We start from the raw sequence: 26,675 nt of genomic DNA, 5'->3' as shown, positions 1-26,675 counted from the left end.
TAAATATTACAGTACCTGTATGCAAAATTGCATAGAGAAATAATAAACTGTTACAAACAAGTCACATTTCAACATCAATAAAGGGAAACTGATTGACAGAAATGCTAAAATGTATAAAATTTGAAGGACTATATTAGGGAGCAGGGGACAATTTGTTTTTAAGTGAGTTGGAGTGTGTTCTTGCTCCTTTAACTCCAGTCCTGGTTCACTTAACTTCTACAAAAATAAATGAAGATGACAAAAATTTTCATTTAAAATATGACTTTTTTTCCCCTCATGAAAATGGCATCATTCAGTCACAAATAAATAACCATGATTTCAGTAATAAAAGCTGACGTTACTCATACACACTCTTTAGTTTGGAATACAAATCTTTACATCTGTTAATGGCTTGTACATAAACAGCGTCTGCTAGTCTTTGCACCTGCCTCAAGAGTTAGTGTGAACACTGATGCATCCCACTGGCACTCCTGGCTCTGTCTCTAAGCACTACATGACTTACACCCACCAACACTCCAATTGAGCTGCTGGAAATCTCATTAAGGAAACAGCTTGATGTCTACAGCTGCTTGGAGCCTCCAAACTGCCTTCCTCATTAAATAAGTGCCATCTTGCATCCACTCCCTCCGTCAGGCATATTGGGCCATTCCTCATACATGTTACATTTTCTCTTTAAACAAATTATACACCAAACACAGCCTTTATGTTAACCTAGAAGGAATTCCTTTGGGGTTACTTTGTTCTTCCTTTACCAGGCTAGTTAAACATGATAGATTCAGGGTCCTGGTTTGCCATTTGAGCCATATGTCTTAATACATCCTTTTTAGTTATGATACCCAGCAGCCTCCTAGAGGAGAAAAGGAAAGGAAAGGTCAACAGTGATCTCATATATCATCCTTTCTTGTGCCCTCTTAAGCTACAGGGACATCTTATGAATGCTTCCACATAGCACTGTCCATCTCATATGTTCCCCAGTGATTATCTTTTATAAAAAGCATTCTCTCTACCTCAGCCACGATCATTAAGTGAAATACTTGGGGTTGTTAACTTTTTTTTGCGAATATGACTGAGTGAAGAGCTACAACTACTGACACTTTGTACAACAAAATCATGAGTTTCCTTAGGCTCAGACTGCAGAGGACCAACAGCTCAAAGCCAAGGCTGCAGTGCCCTGATCTAGGGCATGGGGTTTAGTAATACACAAACTTATAAGCTAAAACACAGACTTTCTGAAACTCTCGCTGTCCAACAGCATAATTCCTTCAGACGTGAGTGTTACTTAGTCATTTATGTGAAACCCAAATTAATTCTATCTGTCAAGAAAGATGAGGCCTATAGGATGTCTGGCACCAAGAGTAAAAAATGCCCTAATCCTCAGTATTCAAGGGCTTTTGTTTCCAGTTCTTGAAGGCCATGAGGGACTGGATTTTGAAACTATAGTTTTTTCACCTTTCATTTCTTGTAAGTGCTTGAACTGAAGATCAAAATTCCCAAATCAAAGCACCTAAAATCAGGACCTAAATCTGTTTCCCAATATAGACCTTATTGTCTTAATGCTGAGGACACTACATTGATAGTAACAAGCTGCAATGTATTTGAATAACAAAAATATGAAATTTTAATCTTCCACAGTTGAAAATGATAGCTCTAGTTTTGCTTTCCTGTTGTAACGTTTCTTCTTACCACTGAATTCTGAGGTGAGAAGTGCTTCCAAAATAGCTCAAATCCCATTGGAATTATGGCATGTTATTTCTAGCATACATGGTGCAGCCTTTACTCTTTTAATTTCATGTTTGCCCATACTTCTTCAGCTGCTCTTTGTGGACTTTCAGTTTATATGCCTTTCTGTTATGCTTTAAAGAAAGCTGAGTAGATTAAATTTCCTCCACTGACATCTCTATCACAGTCTTCACAAGCATCTAATCTAGCTGGATGTCTAGAGACAGGCATATATTTTGCAAACAATACTACTTGCCAGATCTGCCTCTGTTGAAAACTGAATGATAGTGGGAGTCAGAACAGTTTAATTTTAATTCATCTTTACCTTATCTAAATGACAATACGCTAAGGATTTGGGAGAAGAGAATGAAACATGACACCTGGCAAGAGCCACTTGGGTTCTGAGTCCGACTTCTTTTGCTGTTCTGCAGAGGACACTGGGTGAGCTTCCCTTATTCTTCCATTCACAAAATAAACAAATATCAAAATACTCACTTGACTGTCTCAGAGGTGCTACTTCCTACACTTGGCTTTAAACAGGAAAAACCATGCTTTTGTTAATGCTGAGGAAAATCTCAGATTCTCTAAGCGTGCTACTCAGCATCTACTCACCCACTCCGAGTGACAAGACACTGCCGCAGTCCGAGCTTCCGGAAAATATCTACCACAGTCTCCATTGGCGTGTGGTCAGTGACAGTGAAAGGGCTCAGGTTGAGAATACGCTGCAGCTTCAGCGGATGGGGACTGTTGGGTGGCAGTTCCGGGGGGTCTTCAGTGAAATACACGATGGAGTTGCTCACCACCCCATCCTGACGCTGTCTTGCATTCTCTGTATAGCAGAAAGACCGAGGTAGAGAGTGAGTTAGGCTTGATAACAAAACAAAGCAAAAAAAAATCATTCATCTTTGGAAAGCAAAGGTAATATTAGCTTTTTGTCTTTAACGTACTGAGATCCCAGAAGTTGGGGTTAAAGAGCAAACATGAATTTCCTTGAGACATTTTCCCCTTGAAGCAAATGTAAGTGATGTTTTTACAAACACACACTTTTCCTGGGTTTCTTTTCTGAATAAATATGCAGCTGGTTGCATTCACAAACATCGCTAATCCAATTTCTGTTAAATTCAAATTATGGTATGTAATTTCCTCCATTGTAAGAATTACAACAGAAACTACTATTATATGCCCAAAGGAGTCAACAGCCTGGTATGGTCCCAGCTGGCTCAGAGTACTATGTTTGTTCTCAGACTCCTCAGTGGAGTGCGGGAAATCTGGTCATGGTGAATGAATTTAGGAACACTAAGTTAGGGAAAGACAAATTCACTTCCCAGGGATCTGGGGGTGATGTGAGTGTTTTAGAACAGCACACCTCTCTGGCATGCAAGGCAAATTTTGAGGATTTGTACTTAATGCCTAAAGAGTTTGCATATCTAGATTTTAAAAGGGCAGGGAAAAACAACATCCTGCTTGAAGGAAAATGGCAATGGGAAGGAAAATAAACGAAAGTAAATGAGATTGGTATATTTTTCTCAACAGTACATATTTGACTACTTTCAAAAGTTCAAAAGCTGTCTTTCATATTTTGATCCAAAAAGTGAGCTTTACACTACATCTGGGCTTTACATGATCATTATAAGCCTTTTAAAAGTAGGCTCCAACAAGTATTTTTGATATTGGAGCAGTTTATTTTCTTTGTAGTGTTTACCTCATTTCTACTCAACACTGCAGGGCGTAACCAATATATGAGAAGGATTTCCAAATGATAGACACTTCTCTCTCCCCAGCATAAGCATGTGTTTGGCTCTGAGGATCTAAATTTTGTTTTTTAATAAATTCTTGGAAATTGCTAGAATTATTATCTCTGATTAATACAGGCTCCTTCTGCTCTTGAGAGGTACAGCAAATCAGACATACTCAAAGTGCATATATATATTCTTGGAGCTCATTGCCATCAGTCAAAGTGCAGAAACCTGCTCCTGTGACTTGTAATGTGCAGACAGTAATGGTTTCCAACATGTTCCAGCTGCATTTTTTTCCTTTAATGATGTATATTTCTGGAACTGGAGCAGTGCTGGCTCAAACCTAATATCAGTACAGTATATGATTTTCAGCCTTCTCACCCAGCCTATTACTAGCCCTATTGCAATTTAAAAGAATGATGCTAACTTTGTCTCATCTTGTTTTGATTTATACATCTAATTTCAAGTGTGAACATGCGTGCATAGTTCTTTGATATATGATCTGTGGTAAGAGGTAACATTAATCAAACTGAAGGGAACTCCCACCCTTTGATAAAAACCCTTGACAGCTAGGTATTTCCTTCCCAAAGCTGCACCCAAAGCAATAGGCCGAAGTATTTCAGTTAGTACATTGCTGTTCCCAAGGCAGCAATGACCCTGGACAACAGATTAGCCAAAGCCATGACTTCACTCTTCAAAGTCAAGCATCTCTCTTGAGAAATTAGAGTGATGTAGTACTATTGAGCAAATTCAGTGGCATCAGAAAAAATGGTGGACTTTGTATGCAGTCTCACTGGATGGGGGAGTAAAAGGTAAAACAGAAGAACAGATCATTTTTGCAGTCAGTGAGTAAGAAACAGATACAGCTTAACAGAAGGAGCAAAGCAAATGGATGACAGTGTCTGTTTTACAGTCATCTGTCATAGCTAGAGAGTGAATTAGTTTTCTCAATGTGAGAGCAGCTTCTCCTATTCAGGAGTTACCAGTTCACAGCCTATATTAACTATGTTGCTTTCCTACCTCCACACTGAAAGAAGTACATTATAGAGGCCAAGTGGCTTGCATCCAAGACTCTGCCTTTTGTACAATACCTCTGAAGCTGGCCAAATTTAAGAAGAGCTTTACAGGGTCAAATGCTCCCCTCCATTAGACTATAAGGTAGGTGCCATCTACAATGTAGACACCTATTTCCAGAGAGTGACTCTGCCCACCCATCCTGCTTACCTGCTCAACAAGGACCAGTGGAGGGATGCAATCCTCCTGAAGGTACTTCTGAGCAACTGGCAGTGACATTTTCATTCTCTTTGCAAGGACTGGATGCATTTCTAGAACATGCTTAGTGCTCCACTTAGTAAGAAAGACATTATATAGGTGTAAGTCACAAGGCAGAGATCTGTGTGTGAACACATATTTGATGTGGGACTCTACAGCTATTGCATTCATCCAGTAAGTCAGTTGTGGGAGGGAACTGGAGTACTTTCCCAGAGTATTCCCTGGGCCACCACCCTACTGATGCACAATTTATTGGGCCAGAGAAAGAAGCTGAACCTTCTTGGTTGAAATCATGTGTCTGCATCATGTAACATGTTATCATATGAAGGCACTAAAGCTGGCTCAAAATGAGGTGTTCTGCAGGTCACAATGCAGTGAAAGGAGAGATATTGGTATGGGCCTCACTCTGATCTTTAGAGGACCTCATTCTCTGGCTATAGCACTACACAGATGGGGTTTGTACTGTTCCCAGACAGACCTCCAGTATCTCTGGATGCTGTCAGCCTGAGCAGGAAATAAGAATCTGAACAGGAGAATAAAAGATGCTTCACCACCTGTGATGTTTACCTCTTGGCAAGTCATTTTATAGTCTAAGGGGATTTAGCGTATGGCTCCATGGACACAACTCTGAAACTAGCTGAGGTGAAGGTTTGCAACACATTAGCTACTCTGTGGTAATGATGAGCAGTGATGACTCCTGCAATAAATGCAAAGCAACTTTGGTCTTCAGTGAAAGAGGATTAGCTATCAAAAAGTTGCTAGCATGGTATAAAACCAGTGTTCTTCCCTGCCCTGTACTGGAACCATATACTGTGTCTTTTGGAAAAATGAAAACAAATCTGTATTTTAAGTCACAAAGACACAAAGCATACTGGAAATACTAGCTATTTATCACAGAGTCAATGGAGAACGACATCAAGAGCCGTCATAATCAACACAAGAGAAAAAGGATGACCAACAGTCCCTGACAGCTGAGGATTTTAGGAAAACATATCTATACAGAGAAGTTTTTTATTTCAAATCTCAGTTCTGCCCCAGAGTCTATGAAAGATGCTCTTAATTAGAACTGATCAGGAAACAGTACCTTTTCCTCTGGAAAACGTGGATGTCAAAGAGAAGAGTTGTCAAACAGGGCAGGACATAACTGGACATTTTGACATATCTCCTAACAAGCCCATTCAGCCATGTTGCCATTTATGACCTGAATTAAGACTTAGTTCCCCAAACTTCTCTGATCTGCTTCAGACAGTGTCTGATCTTTCTGCTTGTAAAGTGAGAGGTTTGCATCTTCACTCCATGCGATTTTCCCACTGACATACCTCCTTGCAAAGGAGATGCAAACAACTATAAAGGTAGGATGGCAACAAGCGTTACAGCCATGACATGGCACACACAGTGTAAAAGCCAGACACATAGTAGGCTAAATACATCTAATTAAGGTTCTTTTTTTCCCTCACAGGGAATGCAGAAGACCACTGAAAAGCATTAGCAAAAGCAGGATAAAATACAAAATATTTTATAAATGGTATCAGCTCTTGGTGTTTACACATTTGGCACAACTTCAGACGCTATTAACTTTCTTAGCTTGACCATATAAAGCATCTTTTGTTCCTACCAAAGGAAGATTAGTCCTCTGAGAAAATCAGTTGTTTGAAAGGAGTATTGCAGCTAGCAGCCTTGGACTTCATCTTGGTGTCTCTAAAATCCTCTTATACAGAGATTGGTATGCAGAGGATTATAACTTCATGGAGACTTATTTTTGGAGGAGGAAGGAGCAACCAGTGATAGTGGGCTTTTAATGAAAAAGTTAGATTCCCACACTCCTTTGAAGTTAAATTACAATTGTAGAATGACAGGACCTGTAGAACTAGCAGTAAGGCCTGTTCTGCTTCCCTGCATTTAGAGAAATTAGTGATATAACAAAATGAAAAAATAATTCAGTTCATTAAATGTTTTCTCTAGGTGAAATGACAAGTACAGAAAAGAAAAATTGAGAAAGTAGTGTCTTACTGAAGAGAATACTGCACCACATTTTAAGGGGGGGAAAAAATGGGGTCTGACACTTCTTCTTCTGCATGTAGTATTGATGTAGCATTGGTGGCTTTTTTGCTATAGGATGAGAAGGAGGAATCAATTAACAGCTGAGTGTCCATAAACAAATTAGTAAAAATTGTAGGTCTAGTCACTTAGATTGAGTATTTTTACATCCAGGAGATGAAGTTGTTTTTTTTAAGAAACAAACATTAAAAAGCTAGGTGCTTTAAAGAGCACTTTACTTCACATTTTATTTTATTTTTGTGAAAAGTGATTTTCTATTTGTGGATTTTCTTTTCTGAAGCGTAGTGGAGTTTCCAGCTGAGACAACAGCTTTTCAAAAGTGCCTTAAGTAGAGAGATGAAACAGGCCTATTCAGAGAGGAATAATTCTACATCAAGGAGATTTGGATATGCCAGACATCCCCTGAAAAGTAGAAGGCAACCGTGCCCAGCCAGCTGCCTGTCTGCCTGCCCAGCTGGTCCTCAGCACCACAGGACTGCCAGAATTGAGAGCAGATTGTGGGGCTGATTTGCCAGGCTCACAGACCTGTGCAGTTCTAGATGCCCTGGATGTGGGGAAGGTGGGAACCCTTGTTTCATCCAATGTACCTGTCTTTTCAATCCCCACCTAGCTATCAGGCCAACAAGGAGAGCACCTGATGGGGCAAAACCTGCAATGACCTGCATTGGACTCTCAGGCAACCAGCCAGCTTTCCAATGGATGCTTGACAAAACTCAGCCATCTTTACCAAACAGTATGCTCCACTGGAAGGCCTTGCACTCCTAGTGGAAAAGGCCTGGATGTGAAAAACATTGACATAGTGCAACAGAAAGAAGCACAGGGACTTGAACTTTCTCCCTGTGTGACAAAGATTCATGACTGCCCCAGCTGCCAATGGATACAGGAAGCTCAGCGCTGCAGTGGATTTTCAACTGGTTCTGACAAAACTTCTGGCCATGAGTTTGGTTTATCTCTCTTTTCTCTAGCAGAATTGTATTGTACTGTTGTGAGTAACAATAAAATTAAGCACACAAAAGTCAAGCCACAGAGGAGATATGCTACAATAGAAAAGCCTGCAGCTATGGATCCTAGCAACTAGTAAAAGCCAGACTTGAAGAAGAAGTTAGGTTTGCTTCTTATTTATCCATTCTTCAAGGTGAATAACACTAGTAGCATCCTACCCTATCAATTCCTATCAAAATCAAACTTATATACTCGGATACCATACTCACTTATTGCAAGAATCAGCTCTCGTCTCTGTGCAAATCCAATAAGTCTCTCTGAGTCTTTTGAAACCACCACTGGAAAGCCATTGTAGTCAGTCTCCTTGATTAGTGTCTCAACATCCTCCACCGTCATGCTGTCCTGCGTCAGCACAGAGAGAGGAGCTTCCCCACGCCTCGGTCGCATGACGTCAGTTGCCAGGGTTCGGTGGGTGAATTCATCCTTCACATCCAGAAAGGGGTAGCCGTTCAGGTGAATGTGAGCTTCGTAGATCCCTTCTTTCCCAAAGGCATCTGCCACCCACTTGCTTGTGACAGCTGCAGCCATAAGAGGTACGATGTACTCCAGGCCTCCGGTTAGCTCAAACATAATCACCACCAGAGACACAGTCATTCGGGTAACGCCACCTGCCAATAAGAAAAGCAGAGAAGTTTCCCTCAGTGCTCTTGAGCAACTCATTTATATATTTTAGTCTTATACTCATGCTGAGTAGTTGGCCCCTATACTTTGTGTAGTATTTGGGGGCTTATTTCACTGAAGAAAGAGATTTTTTTTTAGTCTACTGCAATTTTCATCAAAATGATTGAGTGAACTTGCTCAAGCCAAAGATGCTAACATCTTTGTTAGCAAATTTGGAAGGCAAATAATGCATGCTAAAAGTCTGAGCTACCACACCAGAAAGCATGCCAAATATCAGCTATACTAGATACTAAAGGAACTAATACTGGATCCTGCCATAAACCCTTTAAACTTACTCTAAGAATCAGCTAAACACCACGGCCTGGGGCAGGGAGGAGCATTGAGAGCCTTCGCATTGGTTTAACGATCACATTCATACAGAACAGAAAGCTAAGCATTATCTTTGGACATGACATGGTTACAAAATCCTACGTAAGGATAGTTTAAGACCACTGCAAGAGCTATGATAAAGCTTAAATCCTAGCTTTTTATATCAGTGTAACATACAGTTTGAACTGTATACAGTTTGGTCTGAGGCCATCTAGGCATGCAGCCATAGACAGGGTTGTAGCTGTAGTTTTCTAGTCTTTCTGTATTAATTTCATAAGCAAGCCCCTTTCTCCTTCTTCAGTTTACATTAAAGGATAAAAATAATCACATAACAGCAGGCAAGTATGTATGCATCACTGAATTATTAGGTAACATTTCTTTGCCTCTGTTCAAAAGGTAAATGTAATAAATCTGTTATTTTGGGGCCTCAAAATACAGCACCATTTTAGATGAGGGAAATCAGAAACAGGTCATTAAAGGACGCTTTTAATCTAGCAGCATACAGGAAAATTGAATTGTTTTTTATTTAACACGATGATCCGGATATAACTTTCATCTGAGGAATGCCTTAAACTTCTGACTCTGAAAAGCTGAGAGCAGATACCAGAGTAAGAATCATTTAATACTTAGTCTATACCTCTTACTCTAAGCTAGACAGATCTTGGGCTTAAGAATGAGTAGTGACCATTCTGCTGTATGTCTCACCATATTATCAAAATTACTGCACCTTGATTTGGACCTTTTGAAAGAAGAAGTGATTGCTAGCTAGCAAATAAACTGGAATATCAGAGGACAATTAGTTTATTTTATGAACATTAAGATCATTTATGGACAAGAAGTGTGCCACTCTTTTTGACAGTAACATTCATCCTAGCTGAAATACTGAAATAATTGTGTCTACACTGCTGTAGTGTTCACATCCAAAGAGGTGATGCAGGTTGCCTTTATAATCTCTGGGGAAAAACAAACAAACAAACAAAAACAGGCACTTTTGAGGCCAAATTCATCTGTACATTTGCCTGGGTTTAGGTGTCTCTTTCCACATGAGCCTGATCTTTCCAATATCTCATTTTTCTGTTTTGACTATGAAGGGTATCAACACAACCAGCCCAGATGCTGACATCTGTATTATAGACATTAAATTTAGACAAGCAAATCCCACCCTTCCTTCCTCTATAAATGATCACACAAATGATCCTACTCCAAAACTGAAACTCTTCCAGCTCTTTCCTGAGGACATCTTTCATTTCAAATCTACCCAATTACATTAATCATGTTATGCCTCCCCACTACCATTTCATAGTCTAATGAAAGTGTCAACAGCAACAACAGAAGGAGGTAGACCATACGAGTCCAGAAGGCAAGAGATGATCAGTTAAAAACGTGTTCAGATGATATGCTTGTAACATTTCTGTTGCATCTATGACTAGAAACTTGATATGTGAGGTATTAATGGGTGATCTTGCTTTAATAGTTAACAGATCGTTCCTGTTACATCCAATAAATCCTATTGATTGAATGTAATCAGATATTTGCCTTATGGTGAAAACAAAAGCCAAAAGACAGATCAGTTGACCGTAGTATAACAGACAGCCAAAATAAGCCTCAGAATTTTTATCTCTGTGTAACTTAAAATTTAGCCAAACTGGGAAGTTTGTTCCCTGCACTGACAGAGAGCAGTCTGAACAAGGAATTAGCCTTAGTCCAGCTACAGTGGATTTCATTACACCATAAGGGAAACCAAACCAAAACAAACCCAAACACTCCTTCTTGGAAACCTGTAGCCTAACTTGAATTTTTTCTTTCCTTCTGCATGCTTTTTGACAGATTGCAAGCAGCAGGCATTGGTGACTGCAAACCTCTCTTTTCTTGACTAACTGGCACATCACTGGAGAGACCATTTGAGGAAGCTGCTCGTGCTTTAGCCCATCACATCTGTTCAGTCCAGAAATGCCAGCTTAGCACCCAACGCAAACACCAGGCCTTCATAAACAATTTGTAGGTCCCCAGACATCAGCAGTATCCATGGAGAAAGCAATGGTCAGCAGGTACTGTACCCAAGCAAGCCGCCGCTCCCACCATAGCATAAAGTCCTGGCGTGACACAGTCTGCCCCAGGTCTGCACCAGTTCCTGAAGATGATCCAGTCATGGTGGTGATATGCCAACTGCTCTACTCCAATCCCAACCATCCTGCCAGCCATGGCTCCAACAGCCATGCTGGGAATGAAAAGACCTGAAGGGATCTTGAATAAAATACAGACACATGAGCATGTTGACAAAAAAGACTAGCAATGAACTTATTGAGTGAACAAATTATTATTAGCACTAAGAGACACCAGTTCCTTGTTAAATGCTAGCTCAGAAGGCCCATAATGATGTTTGAGTGGCCTGAGATAGATTTCTAAAGTGACTGAGTTGGTGTGGCTACATGTGTATTAATAGCTTTTTAAAATGTTAATGTGTTTTTTTAAAGTAATTTTGAATCCTACCTACTGTATAGTACTGAAATAGATAAATAAATGGGGTTTCTCAATAACAGTCTGCTTTTAAAGTCAAGATGCTCCTGCTTTTGCCTTTATTGCAGGAAGGCAGGAGCTGCTGGTGGTTCTGTCATGGGCTTGAGAATCAGCTTAACTGAAAATAACCCCTTGATTTCAACATCTAACACATAGAGTATTTTATGGTTTTATTACTACCCTTTCAGGCTAAATCAGACCCAATTTTAAATTAAATGTCAAACACAGAATAAAAATTTAGAGAAACAAGGCTTGCTGCTCAGAGGCAGCTATTTCTTCATCTCAGTTTGCTATATATTATGCAGAAAGTTCTGTGAATCATTACCTTGTTGTCTGCTACACAGACAAGTCACAAATCATTAAAGAACAGTCTTGAAATGAAAAAATAAAATAACAGAAAATGAAAATTCACTAAGTGCATTTCCTCTTAGATGTCAAGTTGGAGATAAATTTCCTGGTGGAGAAAAGAGATCTGTTGCAAGAGCTTGCATGGAGGTTTTGTTGTTGTTAGAGAGAAAAGGCTGTTAGATCTTCTCAGTTCTGAAAATACCCCTTGAGCTTCCTAAACAACTCAACCAACAACCTTGGCATGGCCCAGGGCTGTCAGAGATGATAACAGCAGAAGCTCTATTTCCCACCATATAGTGTTAATGTAACAGTCTTACAGTGCCTTCTAGATTTGATGTGTAAAGATATTTTGTCTGTTCCTTTCAAGAATAGTTGAAACTGTCAATTACTTCTAACACATTTTAAATATATAGAATAAATAAAGAACCACATAGCAAACAAAGAATCAAACTCACAAGTTTTCTAACAAATGAACAAGCATAACAACAACTGGCTGCCAGTTGAAACACAGATCACTTTCTGCACTGAAAGGCATCTCATTTCAAATCCCCCTTCAGAAATATTACTCCTGTGCTCTTGAACTGCCACCCATTCTTCCTGCTCAGGAAATCAGCAGGACTCAGCCACTGATTCTAAGCGACCTTCTACTATTCAGCAGGTCTTGTCATCAGGGACATCCCAAATGAAGAAAATACAAAATAAAAGCTAAACAAACACCAACAAGTTCTATTCTTTTGGGATAGCAGGTCTTCTAAAAGATATATCCTCAGTTCCAGCTCAGTTTTTAAGAGAAAGATGAGGTGTTTTAGCTTTGAGTGTGGCATAACATAGAGTGTGTAACTGAGAAAAACTTCCCATCATCTGCTGCAATCAGATCCAGGACTAAATGCTCAGATAATGGGAGCTGTAGACAGACAGATATGTGTTTTATATGGGCTCTAGCAATCAGATATATAAAACTCACCACAAACAGCTTTGTATATATTGAAAGCTTGGTTAAATTGCTCTTGGACCTTTCATCACTCATTTATGGGGAGGAGGGGGAATGGAAGGAAAAAGCTGCAAATCCAGAATAATCAAATGGCACATCTGTCAGTCCTCCCACTCATTCTCTCATTATTATTTTTTTCCAAGCTACAGTCCTTAAAAAGATTTAAAAATATAATCTTTCAGCTACTTTTATATTTTTGTGAGGTTTTAAATGTGTGCACCAGTAAATTCAAAGCTATTGCTTCTCTGAGCATGGCTACCTTGAGGCAGGCTGAGACATAAATCCAACAAGACAAATAACAGTGTAAATAGTACATAACCCTGAGAGAGCAGAAAGACAGCTGCAGTGGGAATAATCATGAATTTGCTTTTTGGCAAGAATTTGCATTCACACTCAGATTTCATTTTCACTCGATAAAGCTGCAGATGACTAGGATCTGGAAAGGCAGGGCTCATCCCTTTGAAGTGACAGGGGCCCTCAGAGCAAGGTGCTGGTGGGTGGGTAAACCAGCAGGCATGTCAGCTACACCTGTGGGGCTGGGTGTAGGTCAGCAGCAGCACACAAAGCCCGCAAGGTAGACCCCAGGTGCTGATGGCAACCCATCCATGCTGTGTGCTCGTGACAGCTTCTGTGCCCGCCTCCCATTTACCTTCATGCCGAAGGTGAATATGGTGATGACAATTTTAAACACCAAAGCCAAGGCCAGCTGCCACATGGCTGTGTATACTCCAGGGCCAGCAGGTCTGTCAGGAATGTCGTCTACCGGCCGGGTCATGTTTGGGTCATTGATGTAGTCGCAGAGCTGCGAGGACTCCAGGGCACCGCAGTCATTGAAGAGCTCTGAGATCAGCTCGCTGGTGCTCCTCCGGGTGTAGGGGTTGGGGTAGGCGATGATGGCAGTGATGGCTGTTATCACTATCACCTCCAGCACCGGGTACTTCCCCAGCCTGGTGGTTTTTCGCCTCCTGCACCAGGCGATGTTGCATCGGATAAAGAGGGTCCCCCAGAGGCCACCGAAGACGCCGAGCAGGATGAAGGGGAAGAGCTCAGCCATGTACCAGGGGGTGTGGTATTCCACATAGAACAGGACCAGCCGGCTGTTTCCAAAAGGATTGATGGACCTCAGTGTGAAGGCAGCCACGAGAGCAGCAAAAAATGACCTCCAGAGGGTTTTGAGAGGAAAGTAGTAGCTGACCTAAAACGAAGCAGAGACTGTAAACGCTTCACTGAGTGAGACAGAGAGTATGTGCTTTAATTATTCACAGGAGCACAGCACACAGTAAGACCTGTGTTTCATCTGTGATTCTACACCTGGCTTTTCTGGGAACACCGGTCCTTACCATAGCCAGAACACGTTCACAAAGATATCAGAAAAGACATTTTTTTATAGGGAGCAGCAACAAGAGAAAAGTTGATAAATTTAAATCCAAAGTTGCTGTCTAGAGATGCTGAGATGAGTGCTTGGCAGTTCAGCCCATGCAACAGTGGGCTGAAAGCTGGAGAAGGTTCAGCACTGTGATATATTTCCAGATTGAACAATTTTGTTTGTTTCCAGAAATCCAGTGCTCTTCTTTTACTCAAATTACGCTAAAATACCTGATCATTTCTTACTAGAAATTAAAGATTCTTTCTACTTTAGCATAAAAATAAACAAATAAATATTTGAAAAATAAAGAGGAATATTGTTTAAAGGCAGTGAAAGTCGAAAGTATACTTCTTGAAGCAAGTGAACTGCCAGATCTCACCTCTTCCAGACTAAAAAGCACACCTCCGATTGGGGCCCCAAAGGCAACAGATACTCCTGCGGCAGCTGCAGCTGAGAGCACCTACAAAGCAAATATTGACACGCAAGGTGTGAGTCCTTCAAAACACTGAGTACCTGGACAAGGAAATTAGACATTATTTGAGGCAACCTCACCTCTCTCCTCTTTCCTTCATTCTTGCTGTACTTTGAGAACAGGCTGCTGAAGAAGTTTCCGCAGCAACAGGCCACATGGACTAGCGGCCCCTCTTTCCCAAGGCTGAGGCCTGAAGATACCACCAGAACCAAGGTGACAGTTTTGATTAAAAGTGTCCATTTTCCCAGGTAGCCCCTAATAATGAACCCACTCAAGATGGTTTTTATCTGGAAAGCAGGAAGAACATGTTGAAGAGGTGAAGAAACCTTTTCTACTCTGAACTTGCAAATGGAGCTAAAACCTCAGCAAAGTTTAAAAAAAAATTAAAAATAAAAAAAATTGCAGACTACTTGAAATGGAGCAGTTATGGAGAGAAAGAAACTGTGGCCAGGGCAATGTTCCCACAGTAATAGGTGGGCAGGGGTTAAGCAGACCACACTTTTACTGTTCTTATGGGTGGTCCCCTGCTTCAGTAAGGAGTCTTACATAGATCAATACAAGTACAAAACTATCATATATCCCCATGGCTTACAGGATCAGATTTAAACTAGACTCAACTTTAACAAAGCAGAAAAAAGCAAATAAACAACCACATACTCCTCCCAGGCAAAACAAGAGAAAATAAGTTCTAGGTATTTGGAATGATCGTGCCATTAAAAGCATGCAAGTATGATGAAAGGAGAAAGCCCAAGAGTACTTAATTTTACACATTTCCTCTTAATCTTGCATATGAATGGCTAGAATAGAGCACAATGCACATGCAGGACACACAGCCTGCAGGGTGGGATTTGGGTTTGGACTCTAGCCCTGGAAATGGACTGGAGCTGAGCATCACCTGACATGAGACATTTACCCCTTGAAAACTTGATTTACAGTTAACTGAACTTTTTTAAGATACTTGTATCAAATATGTAATAAACACACACTTGACTGCTTTGAGCCATGGAAATGATACAATTATTTCAAATTTTTTGTGGTAGGTTTTTTTTTACCTGATTGGTTATGAAACACTTGGATGTTTCTCCTAAAGATGAAGAAAAAAAAGTGTGCCAAGATTTCTAAAATTTGTGCTGTTGATTCTGTCTGCCAGATTCTTAAGTCTAATTTCACTGGTAATAGAACCAGCACTTTTAAGAAAAGACTGCATTGATTTCAAAAATTTTGAGGTGGTATGCTGCTTGAATTACAGGGTTCCTCATTTTAACAACTTAAATATGGACTGGGCTCAAAATGCAAAATATTGAAAACCAGAGATTCTGGCTGCCATAATGATGTCATACCAGCACAACATGGTGTACAAGGACATAATGTACAGAAGATGGACAACAACTTTTCAGGCATCCCAAATGATAGGTATCTCACATCTTCTGTAGCTTTGTAGCCCTGTCTCTTCAAGTTATTTTGGTTTTATTTGAAGCCTGGCCTAGGTTACTGCTTTTGAAACTGGCCCAAGTAATTTCATCCAAGGAAAATTCTGTATAACCTTCTAGTGAGTATGTGTTTCAGCCACAAAAGGCTGGACTCCATAAAGTGATGATCAGGAGCTGCTGATTTTTAATTCAAGCTCTGGCAATGAAGATGCATGTATATTAACCTGTCACAGTGGCATTTAAACATTTTGTACTGTGAAAAATTGATATTGGTACCACGAAGGCATGTTAGACAAAGTGATGACAGCAGATGAGATGGAAAGACTATTATCCTATTAGGAACTTTACAGTTCCTATATAGCTATGCTATCTCATAGTACAGTTCTGGAATGGGAAAATGCAGTAAATTATCTTTTTGTTTGTTTGATTTGTTTGGTTTTTGGATATTCATGCACAAAGAGAAACTCACCTCTGGGATTCCAGAGCCACAGGCATAGGGAGCAAACACTCTGACTAGGGAGACTGCCAGGAAAGCAAAACATAGAGCCCACATAATGTATAGAAAATAGTTTAGAATGTAAGCACTTGCACCCTAGAAAAATAACAGTAACAAACATTGTTAGACAAATGCAGGTTGGTAAATCTCACACTTCTTCTAGGGATCATAGTGGCACAGAGTCTGGTCTTTTCATTTACATGCTAGCTGCTACTTTTCCTCAGGAGGGAGAAATGGGTTTATACACTCCAACACTTTCATTACTCATGGAAAGAAGCTGCATGCTCATATATACCTAATCCAGTCCATACAGTCTGTTGGCAAGGATCCCAAACACTTTAAACAGAGCATCTTTCAAGCACTAAAAAATTAAGTCAGCCATAAATAACCTCTGAAATGTCTAACAAATCTTTCATAGGGACAAAAGTAATTGGTGATAAAAGGCACCTAATGAAGGAATCTGCTGTTTCTTCCCATGGTGGGTGACAGGGGCTGAGACCCTGATACATCTTTTTCTGAGGGCTACTAGTGTTCAAAGGTCAGTACTCCATGCACATGCTGATCTTTCCAAACAACATCCCTGAGTATATCAGTAGCCCATTCAGTTCACAAACAGGAAGGGTAAAATTGTAAAGAAAGTATTTCCTTCTATATGGCACTCAGTTGAAATGAAAACACAGTAGCTTGGCAGATGCCAGTCAGACACATCTCAATCATTTTCACCCTGATATTTTAAAAGCATTCCAGTCAATAATAACCTGTCTTAACACTGAATACCTTTACTTTACTGACAGATGGAAATGCTAATGATTAATAGCAATGTTTGCCCATGCAGTGCCATAGTGAAAAAAACAGTCAGTAGTGACCTTCCAGCTTTCTGCCTGTCTCCAATGGTCAAGTCAAAACTGTTAAAGTCTGCCTTAGAATAGCCCTCCCTGTGGAAGCATAATTTTTTAGATTCATTTCAAAAACCCACCTACACAGACAAAAGAGAATCTAGTCAGAGGCATCTAATTGATACCAGGAGTTTAAACCTTCAAACAATCTCCTCTAGCAACATGACCCTACAAAATAAAAACCAAGATGAACCTCAGTACATGAGTTGGTATGAATCCTTCACCTCTAAGTGAACTCTTCCTACCGGATGCAATTCCAGCTGCTCAAGAACATCGGGGCCCCTGTCTTTGCTCTGCAGGACAGCAGCCTGGATATCAACATTATGATAAATCAAGTAGGAAAACAGGCATTAATCAGTTGTATTGTGTCTTCAGTTGACAGAGTTGGCCAGGCCCAGTTCCCAGTCACAAAAAAACTAGAGCTGCAAAGTCTCCCTGTTTCCAAACCTAGAAGGAATCAACCTTTAACAGTACAAATTCTTTCTAACCTCACTTGCCAGGTCTCTGTCCCATTAAAAAGGCAGTAAGGGAACCACTGCCCTTACCCTTATGGATATATTTGGAAGAAAGGCAATTTATTAAGGCCCTCTTGTGATTGGTAAAGTTAGCAGATGGATTTTCTGATAACAGTAGAAGAGCAATGTGATGCCATCCCCCAGTGCCCTGAGACTAAGCAGTCATGGATTCCATGCTTAGTCTGATCGACGTCCATCTGTAGTAACCATGGATCTTTGTTGCTACAGCTGAAGATGGTCTCATTTCCTCATTAATGTCTTCTCCTAGTGCTTTCAATTACAAACAGCTATGGCAATATTTACTCTTCCTCTAGAGAAAACTCTGGATATCTTGCCTGAGGGCAAAATTCTCCTGTCAGTGTGAACCTGGAGTAACTCCAAAGAAGGCCTACACCATTACAGCAACTCAGCCCTAAGATGTTGAGTGAAAGCTGCAATTTTGTTTTTAAATTCACTGGACTCAAATTAACTTGGTTTCTTTTTACTTCCTCTTCTTTCACATCTCAGAGTCATGGGAAAACTATGTCAGCTCATTACTGCAATCACACATACACCTACAGCACTGTGGCAGGACCCCAGAAGAGTCTACATGAGCAGTTCAGTCTCATCCCTTGGGAAAACTCTCATTGTTACATTTTCCAGATATCTGGCATTCTACAGGTCCTATTACAGGAGTTTCTAATGATTAATAACAAGAAAACCGTGGGGAAGTGAAGTAGTAGTAACTCAGTGTAGCAAATGGCTCATTTCTCATTCATTACATGCCATTACTAAGGCCCTGAATCTGTGAGAGTCTTGTAAGTGGGAATCAGAGACCAAAACCACACATCAGCAGAGATAGTTCTGCTAGGACCTTTGCCACCAGCGGGCTGTGGGACTGGCAGCAATAGCAATGAAGCACGCAGGGGAACCGAGCAAACTTCTGCATTTTAGTTTGCAAGACCCAGCAGCATTTCAGACCTGGTGTGAGTCCAATTTGGGTACAAATGGAACACAGCTGAAAACAACCCCCACAACCTAAGGATGCTGAAATAGAACACATCCCTCGGGGTGTCATCCATGGCTGGCCAGTGCTGGCTTCCTCTAGAGGCTGAGCACTGTACTCCGACTTGACATCCGGTGGAGGTTACAAACTGGGAAGTGGGTTCCAGGTACAGAGAAGCTTCTCTGTCATGACAGGAGATCCAGAAGCCCTGGACTGGGAATCCAGTCCATTTCTGGATCTGGTAACAGGAGCCATGGAAGACACGGGGCCCTTTCCTCTGCTTTGGATGGATGTGAGGCACCAGAAATGGGGTCCTCAGCTCCAGTGAAGTTGAGGTTAGGACCAAGCTGGATCTACAGAATAAGGAAGGTCTGGATCACCAGATGGGATAGAGATAGAGCTGAAGTAGATGGCATCTAATGTGCTTTAACACAGCCACTCCTCCAGTGATTCTGATGTTTTGAAACTTTTGCATCAAAAAATTCTTCGCATGCTCTTTGGAAGCAGTTTAGGAACAGAGGAAGGAAGGTTGCCATTGGTTTACAAAACAGTAATTAGGCAAGGAGACAGTCTGGTATATTTTGGATGTGTTATTATGTTTTTCATAATAATCTACATCAAGACTCTGCTTTCAGGTCATTTTATAGGAGGACTACAATAAAAATATTTTTCAAGAGATGCCATAGGAAATGCCACAATTCTCAGGATTTATCACAGCCATAAACTGGCAAAACCACAAGGAAAAACAGATCTAAATCTTAGTCCTCAAAATGTCTTATCTCTGATTAGAAGGACTTACAGTGATGCATAAAAAAGAAGACATGTCTGAGCAGAGCACCTTTAGAGAAACTGGTCCAAGTACTTTCTGTTTAAAATGTTTTCCAAATTAGTCTTTCATAGAATCATAGAATCTTAGGGGCTGGAAGGGACCTCGAGAGATCATCTAGTCCAACCCCCCCGCCAGAGCAGGACCCCCCTGCCAGAGTTCTTTCTGTGAACTGTGCATTTTATAGGGCTGTTTTCCATATATCCATATTTCTGGCACAAAATGAATCAACATACAAAAAAAGAAATAAAGAAAAAAGGCAGAATTATCCTGAAACACAGTCAAATGCAGTGTATTTTGATCCTTCTTAAAGTCCTCTGCAGCTGCAGGACTCATGCAAAACTTGCTCATATCACAAGCCTTTTTCTGCAAAATAGACTTTTTACTTTCCATATTCCCATTTTTGATGGGCTTTGCCTGGGATTTCAATGTAACAGTACTAGACAGCTATGTTAGTAGTATTTACAATAACCATTGGGTCGTGGCAGCCGAGAAACACACAGATCTTAGAGGCCCATTTGTTTTGAAAATGGGCCTAAAACTAAGCCAAGATTAACCTCCCTTTTTCTTTCCTTTTCTTTCTTTTTTTCTTTTTTTCCCCATTGTGAGAGTATACTAGGGGGTGAAAAACTCGATCTGAATACAAAGTGAGTAAAGTTTCACACTACCCACCTAGCTGATACCTTTCTTATCAGCCCCAGCATCCAAGAGCTGTGACTACTGATTTCGAGTAGCAGGTGAAAGGAATAAATTTTCTCAAGGATATGCTCTGCTCATATATCCCAGCCTGTCAGTGTAACACAATGTCAAACACATGCAGAGGCTTTCCAAATCCCATAACAATTGTAACATTCTCCTCTTTATTCCCTTCCCACATTTTTTTGTTCTCTTAAATTACAACATCATCTCCAGGCCTGCAACTTTACACCAGGGTAAGGTTTCTTCACTGTTACAAAGACACAGCCACCCAAACCATCTGTTGACGAACCCAGCAAACCTCTGGCAAAGGGAAGCTTGACACTGTGGACTGGCAACTGTGCAGAGAGATTCCTGCCTGTGATCAAATGGTGGGAATATTCAGGAACACTGAGCACCCTACTACTTTCACTATGGTTGATTAGAACTATGGAAAATTGGGCCACACATATTCACAGGTGCTCTCATCTAGTACTAGTTACTGCTGTAAACCTAAACCAGGACTGAAGGGAACATGAATGACAAACTTAAGGTGCCCTCTAACACTTTCTGCAGGACCAAACCACCTCTAGACTTGAGGAAGATCTGAGACAATCTCTCCGGGTCACTCATTTTTTAATTGCCTGACTGGAGATGATTTCTCTCATAGAAATATATATTTTTTTTTTCCTCTCCTATTACTGGCCAATCTGTATCACCAGATTTTTAAGCCAGTTCTCTTCAAAGCCACATTCATCTCACCTCTAAGTCATATTCAATTTTTGTCATGGTCAAGTCACCTGTAAAAATGAAGGGGGTATTCAAGAAAATAATTCTGCTCAAAAAATTGGATTGTGAATAGATCAATATTATTCAATTCATCAAATAACTTAGGTTGAAAATAAAAATGCATTTTCATGTTTTTTATAAAGTATCATCTGCTAAAAGGATTTTAGAAAGGCCTCTTCTGATGCCTTCAAGACAAAACTTTCACCTGGTTTGCTTTGAAACAATATTCTTTGTATTGAAAGTACTATAATATTATTTTTTTCAATTACAGAAAAAAGGTTCTTAAAATGCAAGTTTCATGTCAGTCCAGATCAGCTTTTTCTCTGCCTATTCTCTCCCCCAGCACAGTCTTCACTTTGACCATCTCCCAGGCAGCCCATTATTTCCCCAGCTTTTGGCATGAGCTAAATATCTTCCTATCTGGTAGAGAAACTGGTTGCAAGGGCATAACAAGCAGTACTTAGGCAGTTCCCACTACTACTCACAGCATTTGAATATATAAAAAACATCTGCAATCCCAAAAACTTCCTATAGAACGTATTTGTCGGGGATCATCTTTTTTGTCCCATAAAATTGTGTTTAAAAGAAAAGAAATTAAAAGGAAAAAAAAAAAAAAAAAAAAAAGAAAAGAAAAGAAAAAAGGGATAACAGCTCAGGTCCCCTGGTGATTATGTTATGAGTGTTATGAAACTCCTTTTTTTTTTAATACTGGCACAAAGACAGAGCAATCTTGCAGTTTTCCAATTTCCATAACGCACGACACTGAAACAATGGGACCATTCCCAAGTTAAGCAGATACTGCTTGTGGAAATGCCTTTTTTTTGTTTGCTTTTGCAAGGCTCTCAGTTCATTACTTTCTCTTTCACAGGAACTCTCTGGAGGGAACATCAGCAAGGATGAAAAAGGGCATTCCCTGGCCTGCTGTGACCCCAACCTAATCAGGTCTCCCGTACCTCAGACTGGCTTACAAGAAGTTCAGACCATTTCTGCCACTGGGGACATTTGTCCCTGTCATCAAATGTGGTTTCATTAGACGTCCAGCAGCACTGCTCGTGGCTGTACCAGAAGGCAGACAGGCAGACACCCTCCTTCAGGTCTGTCATCCAGTCCACAGCCAAATCTATCACGCCAGCTAACGTGCCTGGGAAAAGAAATGCAGGAAAAGAAACAATACATCTAATTACGATAATAGCAAAAAATCCGTGATTTGGGGAAGCAGCTGCAATGTAAGCACAAGTACACCAGACAACTGAAGGTAGTAAAGAATTTGCAAAGAAACAGCCATGCCAGCTTTTTGTCTGACCTTCAGTGCCCTCTCACAAGCTTTTGTTTTAAATATTATAATTTTCCTACTGATGCTGCAGCCTGTCCCAGGCAGGTGCACCGTTTGACTGGGATAAGCAGGGCTTCATGCAGGGTCTCTACACACATACTAAGCTGCAGGTCTTAAGCTGCTCTGTATATTTCAGGGGTAGGGGAGTAGAAGGATATGTATGTTTTCCTGTGGCTTTACTGGTCCCAGCACAGCAACCTTTTGGAAGGATGATTTCAGTACAGAATGAGTATAGATGCCAAATTCTGAGTTAGGAACTTAGCGGAATCGGGCCCTTGATGTGTACATTCATTAGCATCCAAACATGCGGAATCAAACCATCCTTCAAATCTCCCCATTACCAAACTGATCCTTATCCCAGTTTTTCCCCGGTAATTACACGGAGCTGCAGTGACACCCGGTGGCCACCGGACACAGACACGGGCAAAACGCATGTGAGTAGACACACACAAAAAGAAAATCCTGCTTTCCGAGGGCATTTGCAGATCAATGATAACAACCTGCCGCAGCAGATGTGTCCTCAGGAACGCAACAGCAGCAGGAACGGAGAGGCTGGGAACAGCCAGAACACAGCAAGGCAGACCTGCCTTCAATCCCTCTGCCCATGGTTTCCAGAGAGCATTAAATCACCAACTAACAAAAAATCATTTAGTGTTTTCCATCTCCTCTCACATACAATGGAAAGTCGAAGTCAACTACATTTTTACTAGCAATAATGAATACAATTTCAGGAAACTGGTGATGAATTTAACAGAATTCATCAGTGCACTTCAGTAGGAATAAAACACTAAAAAAAAAAAAAGCCTGGGAAAGTGCAAAATGATCTGGTTTTATGTTTCTAAAACTTTTAGCTTTGTAGCTGATGCTAAGAATGCAATTGCATGAAGCAGGGGTGGGGCTGCTCCCCTTTTCCCTAGCAGTTAAGGCACATAGCTGGATTTAAGAACGAGTTTATTTGACTTGGAACTATAGTTTTCTGCTTCTCCTTTCTGTGAAAGTGGGGGAAAAAAACACCACAAAAAATAATCAAAAACAAACAAAAAAACAAACAACAACCAAAAAAAACACAACAAAAAACCCAACCAACTAAAAAAATCCCATGCCCGATACCATTCACATATAATTCAGGCACCTGTGATCTGTTTTTTATTCAACAGAAGGGAAAAACCCCACAAGTTTTCTGGAAGCCTTACATGTAAGTCTGTCTTCTCACTCCCTGAAGGACAATTGTCACCACACTGCCAAGCAGTGTGACTCAGGTAGCCATGAAGAATTTTTTTGATGTATAGGAATAATCTGAAGAGCTATACAGATACACTAGGCAAGATCACACACACACAAAAAGAAAAAGGTGGGGGTGGGAGCAGGTTGGAGTGATGATGTCTGTACCAGTTGTTTTCTTTCACGAAGACCTTGGCCTTCTCTTGCTTACTCTTTTCCATTTTCCAAAGTTTCTATGGAAAAATGAACCATATTCTTAGCTAATGATAAATCACTGCAATGTTACTAATTTCAGCATGTGCAGCTTACTGAGTTTTGCAGTAAACTCTGAATTCTCCTCCAATTATCTGAAATGAGAGTTTATAGTTTCATTTAGGAAAGACTACAAAGACTCCTCAGTCCTTGGCCATAAGCACCAGGTGCTGTGCCTCCTGCATCTCTTGATTGACCTTTTCTATCCCCTGCAGTCACCTCAATCTTCAAAGCTCAAGTCACACTTAATGAGCCAATTGAGTACTAATGCTACTAAGGTGCCAAGGAAGGCAGGCTTTTGAATATTTTCTCCCAATACAGTTAAAAAACAGAGTGAGGAACAAACATTCTGCTTTCTAATATAAGAAGCTCACATGCACCACAGTGCCTCTAGAAAAAAAAAAACACAAATAAACCCTTTTGCCAAGTGTTTTGGGATCCACATAAAGTAGAAAATACTACATGACTTACAGAGAAAATCTTGCAGGATAATAGCTGATGCTTCACAAGCCAAGTGACCAGGGCTAGAATTCTTCTAAGTTCTGAATCTATGCAACTTTAAGTTAAATTAATGGAAGTTGCAGGGTGTTCAACATTTCAGAAAGTCAAACTATTAATGCCTTGTTCTTACCAAAGCTGTCTAGACATGTCACTGCATCTCTGCAATACGGCCTAAGTTTACTTCTCTACTTCTACATCAAGCAAACTGAACTTGTTCACCCTTCTATGTAACCGCTGCTCGGAATGAAAAATAATGAAGTACTACAAAGCCTGGAAAAGCTGAACTTCATTTTCAACATTAGCCTTTTATCTGTCTCATTCTCCTTTGATTTATGATAGCAAATAATAATCTTTTACAAGGCCTCCTTTACAAGGAGAATGCTAAAAATTTTCTTTGAAATCGTATTTTTCCTGATGCACCTGTGTTAGAAAACCACATCACTTAAGTAGCACAGGACTTTTTTTGTGCATCCAACTCCAGTACCAGAGCATTTTAGCATTAGTATGGTAGTACTTTTTCTCACACAGCTTTAGAAAACACAGACTCTTTAGCTGATCTATAAATAGCTGGGATAGAGCTAATTTTCTTCTTAGTAGCTAGAGGTGCATTGTGGTTTGGATTTAATATGGGATTTGGTATGAGGAGAGTGTTGAAAATACACTGATGGTTTTTGGTTGTTGCTAAGAAAGCAAGGACTTTTCAAATTCCCATGCTTTGCTAGAGTGCAGGTGCACAAGGAGCTGGGAGGGGACACAGCTGGGACAGCTGACCCCAACTCACCAAAGGGATACCCCATATCAGGTGACATGATGCTCAGCATATAAAGCTGGGGGAAGAAGAAGGAAAGGGGGATGCTAAGAGTGACGGTTTTGTCTTCCCAAGTCACTGTTACACATGATGAAGCCTGGCTTTCCTGGAGATGGCTGAACACCTGCCTGCCTGTGGGAAGTAGTGAAGGAATTCCTTGGTTTGCTTTGCTTGAGTGCACGGCTTTTGCTTTACCTGTTAAACTGCCTTTATCTTAACCAAAGAGTTTTCTCTCTTGTACACTTCTGCTTCTTTTCCCCATCCCAGCAGGCAGGAGTGAGCAAGCAGCTGTGTGAAGCTTAGTTGCCAGCTGGGGTTAAACCACGAGAGTTGGGAGTAGTAATGTTTAGGTTGAAGGATGGCCACTGGTCATCAGGCAGGAAGAGCAAAGTAAAAACTCAGAATTCCTTAAAAATTAGTGCCTAAAAATTTGGCTTTCACACTAAAATTTTTAGGCTCATTTCCTCATAAATTGCTTTGTATCACTCCATAAAGTGTGCAAATTTTCTGACCAAGACAGGCCCAGAAAGTGCTCAGTAACTTTTCCTGAAGCATCATGTGGGCAGTTCTCACCTGATCTCCATACTAAGCACATTCATGGGGGTTACTGCTCCTTCTTCCTTACCAAAATGAGCACATTCTGGCTACCAAGACCTCATTTCCAGAGAATCTTTAGTGTCCTTTCATGAGGTTTCACTGCAAACTGGAACTGAAGCAAAACAACTGGGATAATTTTACTCAAATGGGAGTGTGTGGGTGTATACCACGCTCTCTGTATGAGGCAGGGTTTTATGGATTAGCTTGTGGGAAGTCACTAGTGCCCTCAAGGTTTTGCTCTAACTTCATTTGCAAAAGAATTCTTCGTCCCACATAAGGCTACCCCTGGCTTTCAGGCAGGGTTTGGCAGCTCTGGTAGTACACAGTTTATCAGACTCCCTTCCCATCTCACCGTCCCATCAAAGCTTTTGTGGAAACAAGTGTATCTTTACAAAAGAACATAAATCACACCAAAAAAAAAAAAAAGTCACTTTGGCAACATTATCTCAGGAATCTCCCAAGTACTTCTGAGGCTCCTGAACAACTCTAATAAATGCATCGACTTGGCAGTGGGTAAGAAGAAAATTCGCACTGCTTGGAAGCTGTGAAACTTTACATCATACATGCATGACACAAGAACACCTGACGTCACTAAAAAGCATAAAAAATGCCAGCTGTTTCAACATGGTAAGAGAAATGGAGCCTTTCAAGTTGGAGGATGTGCTAAACTGAGAAGATAGGAGCAGTTCAGGAAAGTCATTAATTTGCCATCTGAGTTTGAGCAGGCTGTAAAATATGTAATGTGTGTCTGGCACGGAAGCAGATCTGAAACTGAGTCTGAAACTATTTTCACTTCATGTGTGTATAAAGAAGACAACCGAGTGAATACAGCAATTTACAAAGCTCTCCTCTGAGTGTCCACAACTAACATTTTCCCTAC

At 40.6% G+C, this 26,675-nt stretch overlaps 1 protein-coding gene across 2 annotated transcripts in view; it reads right to left on the bottom strand.

Moving 5' to 3' along the window:
* Positions 1–756: 756 nt before the first annotated feature.
* CLCN4 (chloride channel, voltage-sensitive 4) overlaps positions 757–26,675 on the bottom strand; it is a 26,944-nt gene continuing 1,025 nt past the window's right edge. Inside the window, exons 3-11 of one of the 2 annotated variants that reach the window (XM_010004648.1) lie at positions 22,037–22,224; positions 16,371–16,493; positions 14,552–14,758; positions 14,379–14,459; positions 13,283–13,828; positions 10,835–11,021; positions 7,997–8,395; positions 2,332–2,548; positions 757–847 (exon numbers count right to left, since the gene is read on the bottom strand). In XM_010004648.1, the coding sequence (XP_010002950.1) occupies positions 757–847; positions 2,332–2,548; positions 7,997–8,395; positions 10,835–11,021; positions 13,283–13,828; positions 14,379–14,459; positions 14,552–14,758; positions 16,371–16,493; positions 22,037–22,224 (2,039 nt within the window). The remainder of the gene's footprint in view (positions 848–2,331; positions 2,549–7,996; positions 8,396–10,834; positions 11,022–13,282; positions 13,829–14,378; positions 14,460–14,551; positions 14,759–16,370; positions 16,494–22,036; positions 22,225–26,675) is intronic. The other variant, XM_010004649.1, reaches the window with a different exon arrangement.

This window comes from Chaetura pelagica, unplaced genomic scaffold (genome assembly GCF_000747805.2).
Source record: "Chaetura pelagica isolate M959 unplaced genomic scaffold, ChaPel_1.0 scaffold178, whole genome shotgun sequence".
Classification (NCBI taxonomy): Eukaryota; Metazoa; Chordata; class Aves; order Apodiformes; family Apodidae; genus Chaetura; species Chaetura pelagica.
Note: the sequence above shows the minus strand (reverse complement) of the source record. Positions and strands in the feature narration are given on the sequence as shown.